Source organism: Narcine bancroftii, chromosome 3 (genome assembly GCF_036971445.1).
Source record: "Narcine bancroftii isolate sNarBan1 chromosome 3, sNarBan1.hap1, whole genome shotgun sequence".
NCBI lineage: Eukaryota > Metazoa > Chordata > Chondrichthyes > Torpediniformes > Narcinidae > Narcine > Narcine bancroftii.
In genome coordinates, this window is record NC_091471.1 from 350442534 (window position 1) to 350461991 (window position 19458).

Consider the following 19458-nt stretch of genomic DNA (forward strand, 5'->3'; position numbering starts at 1 on the left):
AGAGTTCCTTTTTGTTTCTCTTATTTCAAGTGAAACATTAGACAGCCAGTCTTCTCCTCTTGCATGAACCACAAGGGCTTTGACCAAGCTGAAATAAGAACTCACAACCTGTCTTCCAAAAGGGGTTTTCCCACAAGCTTGGCAGCTTGTCCTGTTCCAGTCCCAGCTGCTGTTGCTGACTGTAACACTATAGAACTGATCTGTGTGTGTGTGTGTGTGTGTGTGTGTGTGTGTGTGTGTGTGTGTGTGTGTGTGTGTGTGTGTGTGTGTGTATCTCTCTCTCTCAGAGAAAATCCGTTTAATTCTCTCTGCTTGCAAAAGCACATGGCCCTCTTAGAGCAACAAGTTCCCATCCTTGTTTAAATTTATACAGACCAAGTTTAGGAATTCCTGTTAGTAATAAAGAATATATTATAGAGATAAATGTTTTAATATTTCCCTTCCTAATGAGATTTTCTACTTCACTACACACTGGTAATGTCATAGTTGAACCCAATTTTTCTCAAATATCCTCTCAATTGAAAATATCAAAAAGAGTATTACCAGATGTCCCAAATTTATCCCTAATTGTTGAAATGACATCAACTGATCCTGTTCATAACAATCTTCAATATTCTTGATCCCTTTACAGGACTAAATATTTAAAAACTGATTATTCATTGAAAAAGATATAATTTTGAAATAACAGTGTTTTACCCCCTCCTTTAATTCCAATTTCATCAATTATTTTATTCCAAATATTCATTAAATTTTTCAACAAGTGTTCCTTTTTCACCAATCATTAATTTTGAATGCATTTATATATTAATTCTTCTGCTGCACTCTCTTCTATTTTTCCAATTTCTGTATTAACCCATGCCAGTTTTCTTGCTCCTTCAAAAAAAGTAAGAAATCTCATTTGAGCTGCTTGATAATAATTCCTAAAATTAGAAAGCTGTAATCCTCCCAATTCATACTTCCATGTTAATTTTTCTACAGAAACTCTCGACATATTACCTTTCCAGAGAAATTTCCTTGCATGTTAATTTTTCTATAGAAACTCTTGACATCTTACTTATCTAGAGAAATTTCCTTACATATTTATTTAGATCCTTAAAATTTTGTTGAGGTAATGATATTGGTAAGGTTTGAAAAAGGTATTGTACTCTTGGAAAAATATTCATCTCAATGTAACTAACCCTACCTACTAACATTATATGCAAGTTCATCCATTTATTTAAATGCTCCTCGACCTTTTAAAGGTAGATAATTTAATTTATACAATTTGTAAAAATATTATCTATATTTATTCCTAAATATTTAATTACATCGTTTGACCATTTGGATAGAGTATCCTTATGACATTGATTATAATTCCCCCTCCGTAAGAGGCATGATTTCACTTTTATCCAAATTTACCCTGAAATTTTTTCATATTCTTCCAGTTTTGGATGTAATTTTCGTAAAGAATTCTTGGGTTCTGTCAAATAAATCAGTACATCATTTGCAAATAAACTAATTTTTTTTATACTCTTCTTGACCAACCCTTAATCCTTTTATTTAGAAATCATTTCCAATTGCTTCTGCTAGTGGTAATACAAATAAAGCTGGAGAAAAAAGACACCCTTGTCTACTAGATCTTGTTAATTGAAATGGAACAGATATCTGTCCATTTGTCACTATTGTAGCTTTAGGTTCATTATATAATGCTTAATCCAGTTTATTATAGTCTGTACAAACACAAATTTATCAATATTATTAATTTGAAGTGAACTGATCGAATTAAATATTTGGGTATAAATGTGGATGTTGATTATCAATCATTATATAAATTAAATTATGTACCATTAATAAAAAAGATCAAAGCTGATTTGATTAAGTGGAAGGATCTTCCTATAAATTTAATTGGAAGAATAAATACAATCAAAATGAATATCTTTCCACGTATACAATATTTGTTTCAGTCAATCCCATGTTTACTTAAGAATTTTTTTCGAGATTTAAATAAAATGGTTAGGGAATTTTTATGGAAGGGTAAATTTCTGAGAGTAGCTTTGAATAAGCTAACCTGGAAATATGCATTAGGGGGATTACGTTTACCACATTTTCAAAATTATTATGAGGCAGTTCAATTTAAATTTATTCGTTTATTAATGGATTTGGAATGGCCCCCTAGTTGGACTAAAATTGAGATGGCGAATATTTCTGAATTTGAAATACATCAATTTTTGTTTCAATGGAATTTAAATTTATTACAACAATATAATGTGCCTATACTAAAACATTTAATTAAGTTATAGATGAGGAAAAATAGAACGATAGGTTCTAAGGGTAAATTATTAACTTTAACATCATTATATAATAACCAACTAATTCCTTTTTCAATGTATAATCAATGTTTATTGCATTGGAAATTTAAAGGTATAAAAAACTTGCGGGATTGTTTGAAAGAAGGTCAATCAAATGAGGGAAAATTTTGGTATTAATGAGAGTTCCTTATTTGTTTATTATCAACTTTGATCTCTAGTAAAAATAAATATTTGATAGAAATATGATTTTACCTAAATTTACTAAATTTGGTGTGATTGCACCAAAGAAGGGATATATTTCATTGATGTATCAAATATTACAGGAAAGTATGGAGAAAAAAAAGGGTTGGAATAGATCTAAGATTAAATGGGAAAGGGATATTAACTTTTTACTTTTCTGAGGATGATTGGTTAGATATTTGTCATGATAGTGTTACGAGATTGATAAATGTTTGTTATGCAATGGTTAATTACAATTTTTTACATCAATTGTATTTTACACCTGAAAAGTTTTTAAAAATATGGTTTTAGTGAATCAGATTCTTGTTTTAGGTGTGATAATTCGGTTGGAACATTTTTTCATGCTGTTTGGTTGTGTGTACATATACAATCTTTTTGGAAAGCAATTCATTTGTTTTTGGAACATTTGTATAAGATCAAAATAACTCTGGATCCGATAATAATTTTGTTGAGTGAGTTGAATCCTTAGAAAGATCTAGGATTAGATAAATTTCAGGTTGCTTTTGTGTATTTAGCTTTATCTGTTGCAATAAAAATGTATAGCAAGTACATGGAAAAATGCTATTGTGATTGATATTAATAGATGGCATAATGAGATGAAAACTTGTTTAGTAATGGAAAAAATTATGTATGTTTTACATGATAATTATTCTTTTTTTAATAAGTGGCCTTTATATTTAGAATATTTACATTTAGATTTACCTTGATTAGATTTTAGTAATTATATTTCAGTTTTCTTTTCTCTTTCTTTTATATATATAATTTATTTTTATAGTTCATAATATGTATTTTTCTTATTGTATTTAATAACTTTGTTGAATGAATAAATAAAGTTATGGGAAAAAAAAGTACAGAGGCTACACTGCAAGATCCCAAGCTACAGAAAGGATAGCCAGATTACAGTTTACTGAGAAATATTTAAAAGAGCCTGCAGAATTCTGGAAAAGGGTCCTGTGATTAGATGAAACCAAGATTAACCCGTATCAGAGTGATGACAAGAGCAAAACGTGGAGATGAAAAGAACAGGCCAAGATCCAAAGCAGACCACTTTTGCCATGGTTTGCATCTTGCAGTGTAGCCTCTGTATTTCTGTTCATGAAGTCTTCTGAGGACAGTAGACATTGACATATCTGCACCTGCCTGTTGAAGAGTATTTCTGATCTGTTGGACATGTGTTTGGGGATTTTTCTTCATTGTGATGAGAATCCTTCTGTCATAAGAAGTGGAGTTATCCTTGAAATTCCAATCTCTTTGTGATTATTGAGTTCACTCTTTCTTCTCAGTGGTGTTCCAAACTGTTGATTTTGGTTATCCTTGTCTATTACTGTTTTATTCTTGTTTTTTTCAGCCTCATAATGGCTTCTTTCACTTTCATTGGCACAACTCTGGTCCTCATGTAGAAAAATGGCAACTACAGACTCCAAAAGTGATAAAAAGCTTCGAAGCAAGCCTAGCTCTCTTATACCTGCACCATTGAAGCAATTAAACATACCTGAGTATTCACAAACACCTGTGAAGCCAAATGCCTACACATTATGGTTCCCTGAAATGAGAGGACGGTGTACAAAAAGTGCTGCAATTTCTACATGGTTCAAAAAATATACAAATAAAATCTGGAATATGCACTTCAAAAAAAAAACCCACATATTTATCCAATACTTTAAATAAAAAGTTCCATTCCAATCTATCAAATGTCACTGCCACACTCAAATCTCCTCTTTTTTGTGCTAAATGCATAATACTAATTAAGCTAGTTGCATTATCAGCTGACAGTATTGCACAAAAGCTGTCTGGTCCTTATTTATTAAATTAGGCAGATATTTAATAATTCTATTCATCAAAATTTTAGCCACAATCTCATAATCAACATCTAACAATGATATAGGTCTATAAGATGAAGGCTTCATAGGAACTCTATCTTTTTTTTGGAATCAGAGTAATTATTGCAGTCGAAAATTAGAAATCATTATATTCTGGAGATGTTTGAGTTGTTGATGCCTGATCTAACATTTCCATAAAGATAGGAATTAATAAATCTTTAAATTCCTTATAAAATTCAGACAGAAAACCTTCAAATTCATCCTGATTGCAAGAAATGGAATACAAATAGTTCCCATTTTCTGCCAAGACTAGACTTTTCTCCTCAAGAGGATGAGCCTCGCCTCACTATGGATCCTGACAGGAACAAATTTCTTTTCTTTTTAAAATATTTTTATTGATTTTAAAAAAGAGCATACACATAAAAAGGTATAAACCAATAAAATGATATGAACTGTTGCACAGAAAAATAATTTGTGAATTGTAAATCGAAACTATAATTCTTTTCTCAATAAAATACAAATCTTATCTCACACCCTATGGTTATGATTAGGGTTAACAATTAAACATTTTACTAATATAATATTCCATTTATATTAGAATTTTTCTCAAAATGTGAACAGAATTCATAACTCCTTTAATTGGTCTATTTAGCTTTTCTCAGGAAGAGATATTTTATTGATATCATCTCAAAGTGAATTTTACCTTTTACCTCTCTGGGAAATTTTGATGAAATGGAAAGACCACACATCACCTACACCTATTCGCTGGTTACAGGACATCATATCTTACTTAATTTTAGAAAAAAATCAGATTTACTATTAAATGTGTAAAGCCTAATTTCCACAGGACATGGGGCCAATTCATGGATCATTATCATAATATAAAGAATTAAGATGTTTAGACACTCCAGAGATCTGCTGTCTGGTTCCTGGTTGTCGTCACCTGATTCCCATGAATCATTTATTAATTAACCTTGTATCAGCCTGGGGTTTAGATTGATATTAAATATTATGTTTAATTGAGATTGTAAATATTGAATATATTCTAGAAAGGAAGGTTAATCTTTGAGATTTGTAAATTCCTTTTTTAAAAAATGTGGGGATTTTTACAACTAAAGAAAGTATATTTTCTTCTTCCATTTTTATTTTATCTTTTCATTTTATGTTTTGATATGTTAAGAAGACCATGGCTAGCAACAAACTTTTAGTACTCCATTCAATGGCGTAATTCATTTTTCAATGTAATATATCACTGACGCTCTGGAATCTCGCAATAAAGCTATTATTCAAAATGAAACTTCATGTGACTGACATCAGAAAGAATCTGCAGGCAGTAAATAACTGGATCTGCAGGCAGTTAGAGTAAGACTTCTCTGAAGGAAACAGTCCAGTTGATGGAATCATGAAGAAAACCTGAATCAATGAATCTTCCTACAAGATAAATTTGGTCCTGAAGAAAAATCAAGGCCAATGGCTGAAAAAAAGTAACAGCATGAGAAGAGGAGGACAAATGGGAGAATAGTAGAGGATGAAAACAGAACTACCAGTTCATTACAATACCACAAATGGTTCATTAGCTTCCTTTCAAGGACAGTTAAAATATATTTTAAATACATTTTTTTGGCACTAAAAAAAAAGTGTAAGTGTGTAATTAGTTAAAAGGCAAGAGAAATTCTACTCGGAGAAACCTGAAAACAATAAGCTTGCTATGAGAGCAGCAATATACATGCTATGAATTTGGGCCACTGTCCCCTGATACAGCATGGAGAAAGCCACCTCAAAAGAGGTATGTATCTAATTTACCTTGGAAAGTATTTAAATAATAGTTTTACAGAACTGACTACCACAAAAATATTTGGTTTGGTTTTTCCAAGTCTAGCAGGCCAGAACACTATTTCCTCTTAAAAACTGCCAATATCATCAGAAATTCAATCTCCAAGGGCACAATCGGCCTGCTGACTCTTCAGACAAGTTAGATTTGTCTCTTTGTAGTTCTTCTAATTCAGTGCAGTTAGTGCTGATTATCATTGGTGAAGCAGCAAGGTTCCTGTATTTACACACCAAGAATGAGGATACAAGGCAGAGTCAAATTTGAAACTCAAATAAAGGAGGCTATTTGGCTCATTTCATCTCATATTCTGCCACAATAGCAATCCAAAGAGGCCAAAGCTGATCTCAAGCTTAACATAATTTTCAAAGTTTATTAGATTACAATTGTGATTTCCAAATTCATGTAAAAGGAAAACAGAGGACAAAGGATAAGAAAAGTATAGTAATACCAAACAAATAGCACACAGTAGGCTCTTTTAGGTGGCCAGAATACCCCGATGTAACGCTGCATATTCTACCCCTATGCGGCTCCCGGGGTACTCACCTGAAAGGGCAGGAGATGGCTCCGAGGTGCACTTTCTAACTCTCCTCTGGGAGGGATAATCGCTGGAGCACTGAAGTCCCCCGAGGCACCTGAATGAAGCTGCCTGAAAGCGGCTGCGAAGGGGAGGGCTGATGACGTTGCAGTGACGTCGTCAGCCCGAGACGCTCGGTGCGAATTTGGAAACACAGTGTGCTGGCAGGGTATCTCGTTCTGAACACTGAGAAAGGCTGAAACCATCATCAGTATTTCTCTTGCCTGCTCTGGGTCCGCCATAATCCTGTGTTCCTTCTGCTTCTCCTTTGTCATGCTTCAAATGATGTCATGTCAGTGGGCGGGAGTACAGCTACAGTGGAAAGGAGCCGGAGTGCTCTCCCAGGCGCCTCCCGTGCAGCTGTCCCTTTCAGGTGGACAGTGCAGTGTTTTCAGGACTGCCACCTGAACGACGATTCCAAAGCTCTGTATCCACTTCTGCAGGCGCATTCTTGGCGGAGAATGCACCTGAAAGCGGCTAGTGTTTGTATTTCTATAACCTATTCAAAACATAATTTAATGGTATCTGCAAAAGTAATGAATTAAATTGAGTTGAAAATCACAAATTAGGAAAATATTACATTAAACAGATACAGAGAGGAATCTAGTTTTAATGCTGGACAATTTAAAAATAAAAAAAAACATGAAATGCAATGCATTAGCATGATTGAATGAATATAAACTGTTTTCTTTGGTGACTACTTAAACACATTTTATCAATGAGCAATATAATGATTTCTAAACTTTTCACAAAATGCTTTCTTTTCTAATTGAGACTCTGATATTGGTTTAGAACTGTTCAACGGTGAAGTAAAACCTCAAAACTTGTTGAAGCCAAGTCAGCAGACAATCAGGATTCTTTCTTTTCTTTGGCTTGGCTTCGCGGATGAAGATTTATGGAGGGGTATGTCCATGTCTGCTGCAGGCTCGTTGGTGACTGACAAGTCCGATGTGGGACAGGCAGGCATGGTTGCAGCGGTTGCAAGGGAAAATTGGTTGGTTGGGGTTGGGTGCTGGGTATTTCCTCCTTTGTCTTTTGTCAGTGAGGTGGGCTCTGCGGTCTTCTTCAAAGGAGGTTGCTGCCCATCGATCTGTGAGGCGCCAAGATGCACGGTTGGAGGCGATATCAGCCCACTGGCGGTGGTCAATGTGGCAGGCACCAAGAGATTTCTTTAGGCAGTCCTTGTACCTCTTCTTCAGTGCACCTCTGTCTCGGTAGCCAGTGGAGAGCTCGCCATATAACACGGTCCTCCATTCTGGAGACGTGACCCACCCAGCGCAGTTGGGTCTTCAACAGCATGGATTCGATGCTTGTGGACTCTGCCAACTCGAGTACTTCGATGTTGGAGATGAAGTCATTCCAATGAATGTTGAGGATGGAGCGGAGACAGTGCTGATGGAAGCGTTCTAGGAGCCGTAGGTGATGCCAGTAGAGGACCCATGATTCGGAGTCGAACAGGAGCGTGGGTATGACAACGGCTCTGTAAACGCTGATCTTTGTGTGACTCTTCAGGTGGTGGTTTTTCCAGACTCTTTTGTGTAGTCTTCCAAAGGTGCTATTCGCCTTGGTGAGTCTGTTGTCTATCTCTTTGTCGATCCTTGCGTCAGATGAAATGGTGCAGCCGAGGTAGGTATACTGGTTGAAAGTTAGAAAAGGCCTGACAGAATGATTTGCTCTTTCCATTATAAAAATGTTAAAACTTTTCACCAACAGTTGGAAGCTCAATGCAATTAATTATGCATGAAGAGATCAAGTTACTGGATTAGACAGTCCAGGCTCTTAACATTTATTTGTATGGAATCAAAACTATGTTCTAGTAAAAACTGCTCAATTAGCAAGGAAGAAATGGCAAAGAAATAAATCAATGTGCCAACATTTCCAAATCCCAGGTTGTCAAAAGTTTGCACTGTATTAAGGACATGTGTTTTGAAGGAAGGGTGTGTAGGAAAACTGGAAGGCAAGTTAATACAGAGCCCTTCAACGTGTCTGGCAGCAGTCAGTTAATTACTGTGGATGCTTAGGGGCAGGTTATTTGTCTACTGTCTTTATTAAAAAATGATGCTCATTCCTTGGAATAGAGGAATGGAAACCTAAAGTGAATTGATGGAAAAGTTCTCGTTATTTATGATTTTAAACCTTGAATAAATACATATAAACATTTGCAGCATGTGGTTTCCACCCAGATTACACCAACTTTGGACTCTATCCAGTTAAGAGGTCAACCCAGACGAGTGAAAATAAAGTTAAGATAAGCAGACAGTCGTCAAGATAGGATAGTGGTTTCTTGTAATCATGTTTATGACATGCTTCTGTTAACAGTGGTATAGAAAGAGTAGCATCCCTCGACCACTGTGGTGTCTGGGTATTTACCAAAAACTGTCTGCATTTCTAGGTCACTAAATTTTTCTTACTGTAAACAATTTTCCTTGAACCTGTAACCTTGATTCTCTCTTCTAACATCTGTTGCTCAAGGTATTTTACTGACTGAAAACCAACTCATTCGAATGATACAAATACACTCACACAAGCACAAACAGACCAACTTATGATGTTAGAAAGCAGAAGAAAGTATACTCAGTAGGATTGAGCACACAACTCTGTGGGAGCTAGACAGGAGGGGAAAAAAGCACATTTTAAATCAGACTCTAAGTCACCGCAGAACATTGCTCCACACCTGCCAACTGCAAGATACATAGGCGTATTCACAGCATCTGAAAAAAAGCACACCTGAAGAGTAAATTTTGGGTTTTGTGTGGGTTAAAGAACATGGAACCAGAGGGAAGGTTTTATATTTTTAAGTATTTGACCACACACATTCAGATCTATTTCTAACATTAAAAAAAGGTACTTTCTGTTAACGGGAATGTACATGCAATGATTGCAGCCTTTTATGGTATTTGTCCTCCAAAATGTCAACTATAACTAATGGAAAAAATTCTTTTCAAAACTTCACAGTCTACAATTCTCCTATTTCATCTCACTGCTGGTCTAGACAGCACAGGAACTTCATTAGAGAACCTGTGTGAATTACACAGAGTTCTCTTATTTGAACTTAAACTCTCTGCCTTTTAATTCTATTGCCAATTTTGCTCAGGAGTCATTGTGCTAGACATTTAGAGAATTTGGCCAATGAAGATCCAACCTCATTTGAATTAGATTAATCAAGGTATGAAATGTAATTCTTTTGTCAGTCTGCAAAATAGCAAAAGAGGCTCTGTAGATTTGAGGGCATTGGCCACGTCCTACAAAGGGTATGGGTTTGTCATGCTATTTAAAGCTGCTTGCTACTGAAACAGAAATCAGAAGACATCGAGTCTTGAGCAACATCACAAATGCTCGATAGCTTTTATTAATGCACTCAGCAGCTGAAGTAACTACAGAAAGAGAGGAACTTCAAGCACAAATGGCCAGCTCTGACATGAACAGAAACAGCAGGTTATCTGAAAATGAAGAATTCTACATCGAGTCCTGCAGGCTGCAACGTGCTGAGGCGAACATTGAAGTTTTGCTTCTCAGGCTTACATTGGGCCTTGTTTTATCACTATAAGATGCTACAGAGAGGTCACTGTGGGAATGGGAATTAAAGCAGCAGGCAACTGGCAGATTGGGGTTACTATTGCAGACTGAGCACATTTGCTCCATAAAGCGATCACACAAGCTGATTTTTGTTTCTGTAATGTAGAGGAAGCAAATTGTGCAGTACTCCAGATTGGAAGAAGTGCAAATGAATCACTACCTTACCTGAAAAGACTGCTTTAATTCTCGGATGATATTTTGTAGTCAATTATGTACTCTCTGTAGAATTCAACTTTTCAGCACAATGCAATACGATATTGAACTATTTGACATCCTCTGAATACAGCTAACTTATACAGGGAACCAATGAGGGCATGCGGGTCCTGGTTTATTATCTTATTCAAAGGACCAATCTGCACTGATGCAAGAATGATGTAGATGTGGAAATCCAAAATATAATCTAGTCTGATAAATGGTGGTAAATCTGAAACATTAACTGTTCATCTTTCTACAAATATTGATTTGTCTGCTGAGTTTTTCCAGCATTATCCCTTTTTCATTACTGATCTAAGAATATATGCATTGTGACATCACTGTACAAGACTGATACCTTCTGCTTTCTGAATTTTGCAAAACCATTGACAAAGTTCTGCTTATGGGCTCACCTGAAGACCAGATCATATGGATCCAGAGTGAGCTGGCCAATTGGATACAGATTTGATGGTATGAGTCTGGCAATCGTTGTGGAGGGTAGTTATTCAGATTGGAGGCCTGTGACCAGTGGTGTGCATCAGGGATCAGTGTTGGATCTACTGTTATGTGCCAACTACATTAACGACCTGGACAATACAGTAGGTGGGGGTCACACTGAGGATCTGGGCAGACATGTTTTGAAAGAGCTCTCCATAAGAAGTATTAAAAACACAGTCTGAAAATGCAAAAACTTGAATTTTATCGTCAAAAATGGATAAAACTAGTGCTAAACAACCAATGCAACCCTAGCCCTAACCAAAAACAAAAACTGAAGAAGCCAGGAACATCAAGTGAAAGCCCGATGAGGAGTGGCTCAGGAGGGCTTGGGAGCTGGGGGGTTGGCCCAAGATATACCCAAAATCCTGAACAAGATGGAAACTTTGTGCACTCGTTTCACGAATGTTGAATCAATGATAAGAGACATAGGAAAAGTTATCAGAAATTAAAGAAATCGTGGAAGATTTAACAAAATGAATGACTCAAGTGGAGGCTGAGCTGGAAAAAGACAGGCTAAAGGCTCTAGAAGAAAAAGCTAAAACATGGGACACAGGCAGAAAAGGATTGATGGAATAGATCGATCATAAGGAAAATTTCAGCAGACATAACAACGTAAGAATCATTGGACTAAGAAAATGAATTGAGGGGAAAAGACCCGATGAGCTTCTTTGAAACATGGATCCCATAAATGCTGGGATAAAACAGTTATTATGCAAAGTTACAAATTGAAAGGGCTCACTGGACAGTCAGATCCAGAAGAACCAGTGAACTAGCAACCACGATCCGTTAAGACCTTTAAGCTACTGGGAGAGGACTGCAATCTTGGGAGAAGCATACAAATATTCAAAAATAACAATGGCCCATTCGTGGTGGACAATGCAAAAGTAATGTTTTTTGAGGGCTTTAGCCCTGCCTTGGTCAAACAAAGAAAGGAATTTGATGAAGTAAAGAGACAACTGTGATCAAAAAACTTTAAATATTCAATAACTTACCCAGTTACTTTGAAGGTAGATGTCTCAGAATGTAATCAATGAATTTTTAAGAACAAATTGGTGGAAGAATTTTTAAGAAGGTTATAGAAAGATTGAAGTTACCAGATAAGAAGATTGAAAAGACCATTTTAAAACAGGACTAACTGAAAGATGTATTTTTAAAATTATATTTAGTAGTACAGGTACCTAACCTTTTATTGGGATCATTGGGACCAGACTCCTGCCATTCAGAATCTTTCCAGATTTTGGAATCATTTTATTTCCATCCCTTTAAGCCCACCCAAGTTGCGCAGCCACATCCACCCCCACCCAAGTTGTGCTGCCATCTCTCTTCCCCTCCCACCCGAGTCGTGCTGCCATCTCTCTCCCTTCCCTTCCTTGCCCGATCAAGTCACACTGTCATCTCTTCTTCCCCCCCTCCCACGTTGCTGTATGTCTCTCTCTCCCCCCCCCCCCACGACCCTCCCTGCAGTACCAGTGCCAGGAGAAAGGCCCCCTTCTCAGTTCCCCTGTGCTGGTGCTGGTAACAGTGGTTTCAGCTGCGTGGGGGATTATGTGTAGCAATGACGGCCATCGAGCCGCCACCGAAAGACCCAACTGAAAGTGTTGTGATGCTGGATGGGTGTCAGTATAGGCAATTTGGAGGTCCTTATAAAGTAGCGGAATACGATGGGATACACGGCAGTTGAGCTAGAGTCGTGTCGGTCACATTTGGTGCCAAACACCATCTTTGATGAACAGATGTCATCTACTGAAAAAAAGTCCCGGTTTTTGGAGGTTGCCGGTTTACAGAATTCTGGATAAAAGATTAGGCACCTGTACTGAACCGTCTTGTTTTTACTGGTAAAAGAAAAATCATTGTAATTTACATAGAGAGCTATGAAAAAGAAAGTGGTGAAGAGAACAACAGGGTGGGAACTCCGATTTAAGGCGGAAAATTATGTGCACGTTTCTTAAAGGGGAGACGTGTGCGTTTCTTAAAGGGGAAATGCTTCTTTCCAGGGAAATGTCTCTTAACAGGGAAATGTCACAGTAATTTTTTTTAAACTGGGAAGATTTTATTGTTATACAATATTTGTTTGAAAAATGGTAAGGATAAAAAACTAAAGTTTATTAGTCTTAATACATTGGATAAATGGATTGGTAAAGAGAAAAAGGGACTTGGCATACTTAAAGAAATTAAAAACGGATATAATTTTTTTTTGCAGAAAACACATCTTACCAAATTGGAACATGAGAAATTAAAGAGGATGGATAGGAGAAATAATATAATCTTCCTTTGATTCAAAGAGAAAAGGGCTAACAATTCTAATTAATAAAAATACACAGCTTTAATAGAAGACACTTTGATTGATCAAGCCAGAAGGTATGTAATGGCACATTGTAAAATTTTTGGAGAAGTATGGACATTTATGAATATTTATGATCCAAATTATGAAAATGAAGCCTTTATGAAGGATATATTCTTTAAAAAGGCAGAGGGAAGGCAAAATATATTGGTTGGAGGAGATTTTAATTTTTTCCTGGACCCAACACTAGATAAATCTACAAGAACAGTAGCGAGGACGAAAGCAGCTAAAACCACAATTTCATATATGAAGGATGTGAGGATGTGTGAGAGAGAGAGAGAGAGAGAGAATACTCCTTTTACTCAAGGGTTCACGATTCACATAGAATGATTGACTTATTTTTAATGTCTGCCTAATTAAAAAGTAGAGTGATTAAAACAGAATACCTAACGAGGCTTCTCTCAGACCACTCTCCACGAACATTAACTATTGCAATAATGGAAAAGCAAGAAAATATATACAGATGACATCTTAATACCAGGCTACTTGAAAGAATAGACCTGCAAATTTATAGAAATATTTTGTGAAACAAATCAGCCGTCTACTAACAATAGTTTTTTGGATATGGGACACGCCCAAAGCATATTAGAGGCAACAAATTATATCCTCTATAAACGAATCTTAAGAGAGAATGTATGGCAGAAGTAAATAGTTTAGAGAAAGATATTATAGAATTAGAGAAAAAAAATCAAAGAAGACTACAAGAAGAATACAGATTACTGGAGAATAAAAAGCTAAGATATAATACAATACAAACATATAGAACAGAAAAAGCTATATTAAAAAAATAAACAACAATACTATAATTTAACTGAATAGGCATACAAAGTTTTATCTTGGCAGATTAAAGCAGGAGTTATCAAGAATGATAAATGATATAAAAATAGAGAGCCACCCTAGCATACAAAAAAGAAATCAATGACATTTTTAGACAATATTACACAAAATTATACAAATCAGGAGAACTAAGAGATGAGAATTAAATGTAAAAATTGCTGTTGAATGTTGAACTTCCAAAACTAGGAGAGAGAAAGAATAGAATTAAACACTCCCTTTACAAGAGAAGAAATTGAAAAGGCTCTGGGTACCCTACAGGCTAACAAATCGCCGAGTGAGGATGAATTCCCACCTGAGTTTTACAGACAATTTAAAGAACTATTAATGCCCCTGTTAATGTTTGTTCTGCACCAAGCAGTGGAAACACAGACCCTCCTGGAATCATTCTCAACTGCAATTATTAGTGTTACCAAAAAAAAGGGACCCATTAAAAACTTTGTTATATAGACCAATATTCCCGTTAAATGCAGATTACAAGATACTAGCAAAAGCGTTGACTAATAGGTTAGGATAATATTTACCAAAAATTGATATATACAGATCAAGCCAGGATTTGTTAAAGAACAACTTTCCTCAAATAATCTAAGATTATTTAATATAATACACATGGCAAAATTCAAACGGAATCCAAGAATTCCAGTCTCCCTGGACACGGAAAAAGCATTTAACCATTTGGAATAGCCTAGACATAGGCAGAACATTTATAAACTGGATAAATCTTTATTACCATAAACCACAATCTAAAATTATAACAAATAATCAGATGTCAGCAGTGTTCCCCTTTAGCTATGAACCACTGGCAGAGATAATAAGAAGGGACCAGGATAGAAAGGGTTTAAAAGTTGAATAAAGTTAGTCTATTTGTTGACAATGTGCTACTATACCAATAAGACCGGATAAATCTTTGGAAAAATTACAAGGAACACTAGAAAAATATGGAAGAATATCAGCTTATAAAATAAATATGGACAAAAGTGAGATAATGCCATTAACAAGTTTTGAAAGATACCAAAAAGGAAAGCAGATGAAATAAAATATCTTGGAATAGCATCTGACAACAATTTACAAAATCTCCATAAAGTATATTTCTCTTCTTGGGAAAATAGAAAAGGTCCTGCAAAAATGGAGAGACTTAATTATTACTTTAGTAGGAAGGGTTAATTGTGTCAAAATAAAAGTGATGCCAAGACTGCAATATTTCTTTCAATCATTGCCTATTCCATTACCCTAAACCTTATTTAAACTACTAAACAATCATATTAGACAGTTCCTACGGTTCTACTTCCATCCATCTTATTGCATCTCTGCCTTATTGACCAATCTAGTGTGGGGTCTCCAGCTCACCTCTCCCACTCTGTCCTCTTCACACTACTTCTGCATTAACTCTCCTCAGTCCTGATAGAGTTATGGTTCAAAACATTGACCATTTATTTTCTCCAACTGATGCTGCTTAACCTGCTAAGTTCCTCTAGCAGACAGTATTTGTTCAGATTACAGCATCTGCATTCTCTGTGTCTCTATGCCATTGGTCTTTTTTTTACATTATTATTATTTAGTTGGCAATGTACTTCTCCACAGTATTTCATATTCCCAAATTTTGTTTGATTGTTTGAGTTCTAAAATACTCCTTTGTTTTGGTTAGTTCTTTCATTAAATTTAGACATAGAGCATGGTAACAATGGGGCATCCATTCCATAATCAAAATAATTTTCAGTAATGGGTACCTATCTAATAAAATTAAACCTTCCTGATAATCAGGTTAGGCCACATTCCTTCTCCAGTCAACTACTCAATTCAAGGCATTTCTGATCAAGAAATCTTAATGATAAAATGGATTTAGCTGTTAAACAACACTCTAATTACTTCACCTTGTATGTTGATAGTGTAGATTCGATCCTTGATTCGAGTCCCTCCTTCAGCACAGTACCCAAGACAAAGAAATTAAAATAAAGTATAGCAATTAAAGAGAAAAAATTAACGATGCTTTTCATTGAAAACTTCAATTATTATGTATGTTTTCAGACTTCATTGCAAAGTAATAAAAATATAAATGAACAATGCTAATATTTATAAATGCCTCCAGCAAGTATTATTTGACATTAATTATCATGTTGATTAGCCAAACTGGAAATGAATGGGTAATTCCTGACAATCAACCTCTACTTTATACACAACATTTGTAAATAACTATTCTGTATCCTCTGTAATTTCCTTTTTGAAATTATCTTGTTTTTAACTGGGCTGCCTTTGGAAATTCTGTTCCATCTTTATCTAGATTCTGTTTTCTGAGTAAAGTAGATTTTCTGTATAGAATTATTTACTGGGAGTTTTATGTTGTAACCCACCTGCATCTGATTGGATGAAACAGCACTGTCTAGAAATGTTATGAATTTTATGAAGCATTAAAATGAAATATGGCAAGAATGTGGTGGTTCATTAATGTAGCAAACCTCCAAATCAATAGACAAATTGTGTTTAAAAAAAAACATGAAAATGCTTGCGAAACAGGTGTTGCCGCTTGCACGTCTACATCTTGAGAGCTGAACGAATCTACCCATAACTACACTGAGTAAGCGGAAGATCTAAATAATCCAACGACAGCACCAAATATTTAAGTACATTTTTTCTTCACTTTCTCCTAACGTTGGGGATGCTGGGATAGTGGTGCCCTGTGTGTGCCTTTACACCAAACAAATGCTGATAGGTTTTGTACACGAGAGATCTTGAATTTTGGTTCTAATTATTTTGCTTTATAAAGCAATCAAGTATTTCTCCCGTAATTAACTTGCCTACTCTATTATTTCCCTTGAGAAATAACAACTTGGAGTTATGTCATGTCTTTAAGTGTAATAAAGGTACTGAGGTGCTCAGTAGATTGGGCACCACCATGCTGTCAACTGCCCATTTCCATATCCTCCTTCTCTGGATTCAGAGGGTTGTAAAAATTGATCTTTCAGATTTCAGAGGAGCAGTGAGCCTGAGAGAAGTCTGGCAATTTGCCACTTAACCTCACTCCTGGAATAGTCTTATGGTTGTTGACAGCTCTCCGCGACCAAAAAAGCCTTTTCAATTTATCTGGCAGTTGTGGACCTATTAAAACTATCCAAAAGTACTGATTTACAAAAAACATTAAAGTCAAACAATTCCAAATTAACTTTTTCAATCGTGCCCATATATAAGCCAGGTCACATGGAATGGTTTGCTCCTGGCCTCTCTCTCAGCAAGCATGGCTAAATGCAGAAGCCCAAAATGATGGAGCAGCAAATGGCCAACATCCCAATGAATCATCTCAAACCTATTTTCAACATCTTTTCCCACTAACTTTTCCAAGAGTAGTCTGTGTGTGGGAAGTTTATCTTAACTTTCCCTATACCAATTTTTAAAAATGTTTGCCCTTTAGCATTTGACATCAACAACAGAATGAACAATTCTCAGGTTCAATTTTCCAATTTCCTCCATAGCCTTGACAGCTTAACTTGGATATCTGAAATTTATTCCAAAGAACATAAACGTAATTACTCGAGCCATTTTTTTCACAACAAATTCTTTGTTGTTCTTTGTTACTACAGTCACCGTGTACCTTTTTAACAGCTGACTTTCAAGAATTTTATGAATAGAATAGTGTTCAGTAATGGATGGCCAGAGTAATCTCTTGTCCAACAGCAACAGAATCCTTTTAATTGCATATCTTAATTCTATCCAATTTTTATTTTCTCATTCAAAAACCTAGGGCTGTGAAGTTTTAGGTCCTTCACCTGGATCACTTTATTGACTACTACTGTTATATGAATGACAATTATTTTAACATAAACTTCCTTTTTAATGTCTTTGTTTCTGCTCTGAATTGTAACTACCATTCATTGATCAATTAAAAAACTCAAATCCCTTGAGTTAGATGGTACTGCTGTCTAAAACAAAATCCAAATAATGCACTTTTGGTTGAGAAAGTAATCGTGCAGTCCATGCTATCTTCAATGGAAGCTCATATACAAACGAATCTGCCAAGAAAGACTGTCTCTTTCATCCAAATGTTCAGTATCTTGTGCTCAACACTTATGAGCCTGCTGGATCTCTTTCTGAGATCCCTTTTCAATAAAATGCAAAGTACTGTCTATGCACTGGCAACATTTTTTTACATTTATAAAATGGGAGATTAAAATAGCTGGATGTCACCATTCACTCGTTGAATGCTTCAAGACTAATCTAAAACAATATCATTAAACCTGCATTCCACATTAGCAACATAATCTGCTTATCAAGAAATATTTCTCCATTACATGCTCAAAGAATTTCCATTAATAAGATGGCAGCGTGGTTAGCGCAACATAGGGTTCAAATCTGGCGCTGTCTGTAAGGAGATTGCACGTTCTCCCAGTCTGTGTGGATTTCTTCTGGGGGCTCTAGTTTCCTCCCACCCTTCAAAATGTTCAGGGGTTGTAGGTTAATTTGAGGTTGCATGGGCTTGTGGCCGGAAGGGGCTTTTACCATGCTGAATGTCTAAATTAAATTAAAGATGCTTGTTCGACAATTGAACTGCTCTTGACTCAACATCTTCCTGATCAATGAAATCATCTAGAGCCATTCTGGACTATACATCCATTTAAAGAACAGCCCCACAGCAGAGAAAAAGGTCTTTAAGCCCAGGATGTCTGCACCAAATACGATGTCCAGATTAAACAAAAACTCTGCTGTTTACTGCTGTGAACACTTGCTCTCTAGACTTTCAACTCATGCAACAGATACACCTCCAGCTAGGAAATTTTGTTTTGTGGTACAAATGGCTTAGTTTTATTTTCAGCTTCTGGGTCTTTGACACTGAAAATGTATCCTTTTTGCTCCTGGCAATTTTCATTAGATCATGAATTGAATAGTTCTGCTACACCATAAAAAGCCACTGCAGACACCTCAGGTGCTTGCCATTAAGGAAAACGGTGAACATATTTTGTGAACGATTAGATGGGAATATCATCAAAACTACATTCCCCCCCCCACCCCCAACCCTCAAAGCAAGATATTCTGTGTAAAGGGCAGAACATTAAAGAGTAAGTGTTTGGTAACAAAACATAACTGTGAAAAGTCTGGAACATTCAACATAAATCAGACCACTTGGCAAATCCGAAATATTTCAGCCTTGCTAATAGCCAAACTTCAAGTGTTTTGATGGGACAATTTAATAAATGTGCAACCAAACTATTTTAGATTGATGTTAATATCGGTTTTCAAATGCTGTTTAAACAGCTGCATGGTGAGGGGGAAGAAAC

The 19458-nt window shown here is 35.8% G+C and overlaps 1 protein-coding gene across 9 annotated transcripts in view; it reads right to left on the reverse strand.

Annotated features, from left to right (window-relative positions):
* smurf2 (SMAD specific E3 ubiquitin protein ligase 2) overlaps positions 1-19458 on the reverse strand; it is a 267194-nt gene that overhangs the window by 90019 nt on the left and 157717 nt on the right. For 7 of the 9 annotated variants that reach the window (XM_069929731.1, XM_069929730.1, XM_069929733.1 and 4 more), the window contains one exon: positions 16066-16110. The exons of the other annotated variants lie outside the window; for them this stretch is intronic. In XM_069929731.1, the coding sequence (XP_069785832.1) occupies positions 16066-16110 (45 nt within the window). The remainder of the gene's footprint in view (positions 1-16065; positions 16111-19458) is intronic. 9 annotated transcript variants of the gene reach the window in all.